This window comes from Adiantum capillus-veneris, chromosome 10 (assembly GCF_014529385.1).
Source record: "Adiantum capillus-veneris isolate H3 chromosome 10, ASM1452938v2, whole genome shotgun sequence".
Taxonomy (NCBI): Eukaryota; Viridiplantae; Streptophyta; class Polypodiopsida; order Polypodiales; family Pteridaceae; genus Adiantum; species Adiantum capillus-veneris.
Window position 1 is genome coordinate 154,979,236 of NC_140940.1, and position 9,007 is coordinate 154,988,242.

Genomic DNA, 9,007 nt, shown 5'->3' on the forward strand with positions numbered 1-9,007 from the left:
TCATTGTGTGAACTGCAAAGTGCAAGAGCTCCATCTTCTTCTCCAAGCTAGTAGAGAAGTTGAGAGCCTACACCAACACTCTTGGCTATGCAATGAAAATCCAACCAAGAGCCAAGCTTCAATGCTTAAGATTTCCATCCTCTCCATCTTCATTACTATGCTATTATGTATGCTAGCAAGAAGAGTGACGATAAGTGAGGAACTATTTCTTTCTCTTATGAATGTTTCTTCTTCCTCTTCCCTACCTTCATTCCCTGCTAGCTCTCTCCACCTTTGAAGGTGTTTGCGGCCTTGGGACCGAGGCTTGGGATAGTTAATGCTTTTTGCAAAGTCTATGTTATGCTCATGATGCATGAAGCTTTCCACCTTCATTGCATCACATAGCTCACAAGGAACACAAATATTGTGTTGTACCAAGTCTCTCTTGATGGGAGAATCTATAATACAAAAGCCTATTGGAGGGGGGACCGGCTCCACATAAATCCGATCCTCAATTGTTGTCAAGTTGTCTAAACTCTCTCTCTTGCAAAAGTATTGTTCATGCCAAGTTAATTGAGTACTATGATTATGTTGCTACAATCAATTAAGTTCACCCTCTATGTTCTCAAAGTAGTCTCACAAAAGTGCTCTCTTTTATTCTCCTAATTCCGCTATTCTCAAAGTTCATAGGCCATTTCCATTACATTAGGCATTTCATTCATGTCTCTAGGTAATCTTTAGCTACCTTCTCCTTCTCCTTTTGCAGTCCTACTACATAGAGGGATCTTGGTTGAAATCCATACATTAACATGAATGGACTATATCTTGTGGAAGACTGCTTGACACTGTTATATGCAAACTCTACTATAGGTAAGTACTCTTCCCTATTAGTTTTCCTTTTACTTACATATGCTCTCAGCATATCTTCTAGGATTTTTTTAAACCTTTCAGTCTCTGACCATCTGTTTGTGGATGATCACTTGTACTCATGCTAAGCTTGGTCTCAAGTCTATAAAAAAAAACTCTCTTGAAGTGGCTATTAAGTTTTCTATCCTGATGAGAAACAATATTTGCAAGTAGACTATAGAGTCACTATATATGCTCAACAAAGAACCTAGGCAATTCATGAGCTTTAACATATGAGGTGGTAGGAATAAACCTAGCTATTTTGGTTAACCTATCAATGATTACCCATAGAGAGTCATGTGTCCTTTCAGCTCTAGGTAATCCGATGATGAAAACCATAGAGATACTTTCCATTTTCCTGAAGGAATGTCTAATGGGTGGAGAAGACCTCCAATCTTTAATCTTTTAGCTTTACTGATCTAGCACTTCTCACAATTTGTAATATAGTCAAGGACATCCTTAAGTATTCTTGACCAATAAAACTATCCTTTAGTAAGATTATAAGTCTTATTAACACCTAAGTATCCTGCACTAGGGCTATCATGACACTCACAGAGTATCTAATGCCTTAATTCTTGATCCCTTGGAACACATACTCTACCTTTGTAGAGTAGATAACCATCATCTATGACAAAGATCCACTTTAATATAACTTGAGCATCCATTGATGCTTCAATCTCATTAGAAACCCCTTTGGAATATGCAATGTCATCCTAACATTTTTCCTTGATTGATTCAAGTAAATCACTTGCAAGATGGATAAAACTTATCTTATTCATCGTAGGCATCATACTTAGGGAATCTGCCATTGTATTGTATTCTCATTGTATTTCCCTTTTCAATACCTTAACTCATAATCAAATTCTTTAGGATTTCAGCCCATCTAGCATTACAACCTTTGAGCTCTATTTGATTATAGAGCCACTTTATGCTCCCTTGATCAAACACTATCATGACTTTGGCACCGTATAATATTTCTTAAAACCATGTACAATAGCGTACAAGCGTTAGGAAGAGGATGGGGTCTAGGAGGGCCTCTTTATTTGCCATGAGATTATGGAGGTGATTAACATTTGGACGGATAGATACATGCCATGTGTGCAAGAATGGTGGGTGTGTAAGAGAGGTGTAAGAGTGGTCAAAGGATGCACTTTTCCCTCCAAAAAGAGGGAGGGAAAATTTATGATTTTCGGCCTTTCATAACTCCTACATATGATCTTTGATTTGAGCGAAGATTATAAATCTAGAATCTACACACCGAGTTCTTTCCATAGATATGCTACATGATATACTTTTGCGCTAGATTTTAAATTTCATTTTGGGGGGGAAATTTGAATTCAAATAAACTAGCCGTTTAACCTGGTTGAATTCAAAAGTTGTCCTTTGATTGCTTTTTTAATACTAAAGGTTTGACTTCCTTAAACGGCCAAATAAAGACTCCCTCCTAGACTCCATTCTCTTTCTAATGGTCCCTTTCATTGAAAGAATACTTTTGTTGTGCGGTCTAGCTTTTTTCTTTCAAAAGCAATGGATTGACCCTCTTGAGAAAGAACCGTACCTAGATAGCAAAATTACTAACATCTGTCTCAACCATAAATCATTTATTTGGATGCACAATAAATAAAATTGTAGCTGTAGCTACAACTACCTTTAATTTTTGCATGCTTCATTTTTGTTCTTCCCCCCGCTCAAAGGTTTTTCTTTTTCCTTTGAGCTGGTTAGTCATGTGAACTTCTAGCTTGACTTGATCTCTAATGAGACTCAATAGAAACTGGACATTCCTAGGAACTTAGGAAGATATGTAGCTCTTCCAAATTCTTTTGTTTTGGCCAATCTAGAATATCCTTCGTCTTCTCTACATCCATTTGAATCCCCTCTCAAGAGATAGCATGTCCAAGATACTTGACTTCTTGTGTAAAGAATTCACATTTTGATTATTTACCACAGAGAGAAATATCTCTCAGCAATTGGAAAATTTTGATTATTTACCATAGAGAGAATTATCTCTCAACAATTGGAAAATTTTCCTTTAAATGTTCCAAATGATCTAACTTAGTCTTATTGTAAATGAGGATACTTGGGGGGTTCACCTTTCAGTACCTCCTATATAACGTGCGTTCGTGAGGTATTAAAAAAACCCCTCATTTAACATGTTTGAATGAATAAAATGACCCCTTATTTTGGGATTTTTTTCAAAATTGAATATAAAAACCCCTTATTTTAATGTATCTTTGTTAAATTGCCTAAAGTTTTTGCATTATAAAACCCCTCCTTTCGAACTCACGTTATACGTTAACATGATTACATAGTGCACCCCCTGAGTGAGGATATCATCAAGGAAAACCATGGCAAATTGATCTAGATGTGGTCGTAAAACATCAATAAAAGTGGTTGAAACATTGGTAAGGCCAAAAGGCATTACCAAAAATTCATAATGACCATATCTAGTTCTAAATGTTGTTTTATAAACATTTTGAACTTTGATTCTAACCTAATGATATCCTAACCTAAGATCAATTTTAGATAAGTATTGAGCTCTTATTAATTGGTCAAAAAGATCTTCCATATGTGGCATTGGAATTATATTCTTGATTGTGATACGCATAGCTGCATAGAGCCTTCCTTTTTCTTTACTAATAAAATTGGGGATGCCCATGGTGAGTTGATTGGCTTAATGAAGCCCTTATCAATGTATTCCTTTAAATTTTATTATACCTCTAGGTGTGCTTGTCCTAGTCCATTAGGTGGTTTACAGATAGGTTTAGCATCACTTATTAAATCAATGGCATGATCAAGTTCATCTCTTATTGGGGGTAGACCACAAGGTAGATCAATGGCAAAAACATATTGAAACTCATTTAACTTTTGCTTATACTCACAATCATCAAACACAGACGAGTATCAAAGATCTTTCTTCATTCCAAAAACACTAGAAGACTGTACATAAACAATAGAAGATTGTACTTACAGCTGGCACCAAACTATAACTGAAAAGACTCTCTTTTCACAAGATTTTGAAGTTGCAAAGTACATATCAAAGGAGAGCTAGGAACATCATGTTCACCTTGAATAGAATAGGTCTTACCTTCTTTTTCAAAGTCTAGCGAGTTTTGTTGATAACTTCTGTTCAAAGCAAGTTGCAGCCCCCATAACCACTCTTTGCCTAAAACCAAATCTGCACTTTACATATTCATTATTCAAAAGTCAAGGGTATCCTTATAGCCTTGAATTTCTACTTCCAAACTGGACACCGAGGTATCCCATACAGTCTTGTCTTACCTTTAACAAAGCTATGCATTCTCACTAAGTTTTGTGGTCCAAAAGAGAAGCTCAACATGTTAGCTGATAAATTACAAGTATGAGTATCATCAACATGCAAAACCTCTATCAATTTATACTTTTGATTACCAGGTAGAGAGAGGGTTTGAATGACATGGATTTGTTTATCCATTTTTCCCTTTTCAAGATTTTTATCTCTATCCTCATCCCTTTTTTTATATTCTTAGGGAAATTCCAAGCAGGGTGACTAGGAGACAAACATGAGAAATGGCCATGAAGTGCTGGTTTCCTTACCTTTGGGCTCATTATCAATGGGGAATGAAGAGCCTCCTATGTGTGTGTGTGTGTGCGCGCGCGCGCTTTTCATAAATTTGAGCCAATTTAGTAGCATCTTCTAGGGTCTTATGAGCACTCCCTTTTACCTCCCTTTTAAAATGTTTATCCATCCCCCTAATGAACCATGTGGTCTTATGAAAGTCGTTAATATCCTGAAATTTTAAGGATGATTTCATGGTACTTAGCTATATAAGTGACCAAAGGCTTGCCCCTTTGCAAAGCCTTACCCCAATCATCCCAATTTCTTTCTAGTTTGTTTTTGGTTTAAAAATATTCCAGAAAGACCTTTCCAATTTTACCCATTTCTCTGAGGCTCATCCACCATTTATAGACTTTAGGGCCAAGGGTGAGACTTTCCTCAAGCACTTGGTACTCTAGAGAAGTGTTCCTAAGCCAATGTAAGTCTTTCCATTTCCAGAGGTAAGTGTAGATAGAGTCTTTATTTCATTTTCCTCACCACGAAACTGGCTCCTTTTGGTATTTTATAGGTGAAGTCTTGGTAAGATTCCAAAAATTAAATGTTTGCCCTTCTTGCATGCAAATTGTTGTAAGGCCTCTCGAGCCCACCCCCCACCCCCACCAAGTGCCCTCCTCGTATCTGACACTCTCTCTCTCGCCTGACCTACATAGCAATTGTTTGCCCTATGAGGCAGTCTAGTGATGCAAACAAATCCTTGCCATCAAAGCCTACATCCCCTCGTTGTATTGTCATCACAGACCACACAAGAGCATGTGAGAATGATGCACCCCCTCGGGGCTCCTTGTCCTCCCTCTATCTTACGTCATAACCACACACTCTTCCTGGTCCTCACACACAGCTCCGATGCGCGCTTTGATGGAGAGAGAGAGAGAGAGAGAGAGAGAGAGAGAGAGAGAGAGAGAGAGAGAGAGAGAGAGAGAGAGAGAGAGAGAGAGAGAGAGAGAGAGAGAGAGAGAGAGAATCAAAATGTAGACACAAGGGTTGCACCCTCCCTTATCATCGCAATCCTACTCCTCGGTCACGATCACAAGGCACCAAAGTGTAGGGAAGGTACAGGAGAGTAGAAACTAGGGTCGTTGCTCTGTGTTATGAGAGGTGCTTCCTGCATGCACTCTCTTTGGCTGCCCCTGCCTCTCTGTGCCACATGACAACGCCAGTTATCTCCATATTGAAAAATTTATCTCTCTCTCTCTCTTTCTCTCTCTCTCTCTCTCTCTCTCTCTCTCTCTCTCTCTCTCTCTCTCTCTCTCTCTCTCTCTCTCCCCCCCCCCCCCCCCCTCCACATCCCCACCCCCTTTTCCTTCTATTCAACCAGATTCCATGCAAAGAAATTGTTCCAGAAAGGTAGGCACATATTGGGGTGGTTTCATATCCTTTAGAACAAGATTTTTTCTAGACCTAGAAACATGATAATGAGAAGGGATAATTTGCTCTTTGGACACTATGCCGGCATCCCTGGATGTGGATGAAGTGTCCAAGATCACTGATTTTTTAATTATTTTTTCCTTTTTGATCAATTGAGTAAGCTTACTCAGTTGAGTCTTCATGACACTCAGTGCACTAAGGAATGTTAACATTTGCATTTCCAAAGTGCGCACCCTATGACCTAATTGTTCATGCTGCTCATGAGGGATAACATTCATGTCTTTCTCATTTCCCCCATCCCGACCTCCATCAATTTCAATATGCACAAAATGTACACAAACTTCCTTATGATGCTCTAAAAGGTTGATGCCAAAAAAGAGTGATGTCGTCATCTCAGGGGATTCACCGTTCAGTACCCGCCTATATAACGTGTGTTCACAGGAGGGTATTAAAAAACCCCTCTTTTGGCATGTCTGAATGAATAAAATGACCCCTTATTTTAGGAAATTTTTCCAAAATTGAATATAAAAACCCCTTATTTCAATGTATCTTTGTTAAATTGCCTAAAACTTTTGCATTTTAAAACCCCTCCTTTTGAACTGACGTTATACATTAACATAATCACATAGTGCACCCGCCAAGGTCATCATATTTTTGTTAAAAGTTCTCCTATGAAGTATCAAGTGTCAACTTCAATTGTCAACTTCCCTTCAACTATGACCTTCCTTCCGTTAATGTTTTGATTTGGGTGTCAACTTCCTTTCTTTGGTTTTTTTAAACACTTCTACTCTAGTTGGGTATTACTCGGGTATTAAAACCCTTTACCATCAACTGGGCTATCATATTTACTTGTTGAGCCTAGATACATGTTCTTGGTGTGAACAAGGCCATCATTAACTACTCATTTTATTGTTATGAAAACCCAAACATCGTGACAAGGACAAGGTAGCCGACACTCCCAAGTTTCCAAGCCTAGCAAGGCCACCAATTTGGGAAGCTACACAAGCTACCTAAGCTAAAGGGGGTTTATAAAGCCAAGCAACCAAATAAACAAGCTTGTATGAATTTCTGGCTACGTTGTTTAGTATTGCATGAACTGCATGGAGTAGGCAAGAGGGTTTCCTATTTGGTGAGCTTAGCAGATAGTGACTGGGGCATACTTAGCAAGACATAGCAAGAGTGTAGATATCTTTGATACTAATATTGCATGACAAAGAGCTGAGGATGAGCTATGGAAAGCTAGCCAAAACATAGCTTGAATCAAAAATTTCCTCAACTCTGTCGCACATAACACACTCGGAGCTCCGCCACTACCCTATCATGGCCTCATTGTTGTTGAATAATCACACATAAAATAAATAATCACCAAGAGATTGGATTCATATAAATTCAGAGCTAAGCAGTACTGTGTGTGTAACAAAAATAGAAAAAATATGAGAGATGATGAGAAAGCGAGAACTCATACAAATATAAGAAGTTGTATATCAAGAAGATGCCCAATACAAGTTCTCCAAAACAAGACTCATTACAATCCCGTCCTTCCAAAGTTCCCCAACACACAATATAAAGCTGCGGCCTGAATTCAGTTATAACTGTCTGATTCATGGCATACAATAACAATATCCGATCAGGCTTACGATATCCGACTAACTACTAACAATCAGACAATACATCCCATATCCGACTGCATATTTGACTACATATCCAACTTTGTATTTACCCTTCAACACATGGCATGCCCCGGTGGTGGATTTTACAAAATCCGACTCGGATCCACACATCCCTTGATCAGTAAAGACCAAGTCAAACAGAAAATGCCATGTTTACAACAGTTCAAACATTGGGTTCATTGGGAACTTCATCAGAATCTAATAAATAATCTGGAACAAGCATAATAGGTTCAGCCACTGTCACTGATCCAATAGTAGCACCAACAACTCCTGCATCATCTGGCACATTAGTAATCTCCTGTTCTTTTGATCTTTGAATTTCAGCCAAACCTTCACCAGTACCCATATCCATTGAAATTGGATCAATTGATACCTTCTTCTCAGCAAATGCAGATTTTGCAATACTTTTTCCTTTGTAATCTTGAACTTGTTTTTTGTATAAATCTCTGTCTTCCTTTAACTGTTCCATCTCCTTTAGTAAATCAGCTTCATGGTTACTGACAAACCCTGATATAATCTTCTCATAAGGATGCTTGATAATGGAACTCATCTCCTTTTTGAATGTTGCCCACACTTCTCAGTGCATACCTGTTTCCAAATTTTGCATGAGGACTGACATGTCCCCTTCAGACATGAGAACACCATTGACATCTACTTCCTCTTCTCCCAACAACTGTTTCTCCAACTACTCCAAAGGTTTAATTCCCTGATTCAAAATCTGATTCTCCATCTGCAACTCTTTATTGACAATGGCCAACTGTTGCAATTTTGATTGTACTTTTGTTTCCAACTCCCCTGTCCAGTCCTTAAACATCTGTAGAGAAAGCTTTTGCTTGGCTAACTCATTCTGATGTTCCATCATCAGGTCATGAATTTCCTTATGATGTGTAACTCTGACAATCTCCAACTCTTTCTGCAAGGCATTAACATTGAGAGTTTGATCATGCAAAAGTATTTTGGAAACACTAGAATCAGCCACAGATTGTAACTGGGCTTCCATATTCTGTTGTTGTTGATGAATAAACTCTGTAACACCTAAAAGCATCTTTTCTGCCATTCCAACATCTGTTGGCTTGAAAATATTTGGAGATGGAAACTCATCAAAATTTAGCTGTTTAACTATAGGTTCCACCTCTGCTTTTCTTTTCTTGGACAGAGTGAAAGCCTTGCCAAGCTTGACCTGATTTGATGGCATTGTATCAAGCTTCTTTTCTGAAATGTCCATGTCCTTCAAAGAGTGCACCACTTCAGGAGTATCCACACTTTTGAGAGCTTCACTATGATTGTATCCTACTTTAATCATAAACACATAGGTTTCTGCCTTTACCTAATCATTGATTAACTCTGTAGGTACTTGCACTCCACGAATATTAGGGTGTGGCTGTGTATACCCTTCTGCCCTACCTAAATTACTCAAAGAAACATCACCACTGTCCAACTTTTGCACATAAGAAAACAATGCTGCCAAGTAGGCACACAACCTGCTGTTTGT

General features: G+C 38.4%; 1 protein-coding gene across 1 annotated transcript; it reads right to left on the minus strand.

Moving 5' to 3' along the window:
- Positions 1-7,678: 7,678 nt before the first annotated feature.
- LOC147449910 (uncharacterized) lies at positions 7,679-8,572 on the minus strand. Its single transcript, XM_086522732.1, has 2 exons — positions 8,249-8,572; positions 7,679-7,831 (listed from the first exon to the last, which is right to left on the minus strand). The coding sequence occupies exons 1-2, from the start codon at positions 8,570-8,572 to the stop codon at positions 7,679-7,681; spliced, it is 477 nt and encodes a 158-aa protein (XP_086378858.1).
- Between the last annotated feature and the right edge of the window lie 435 nt (positions 8,573-9,007).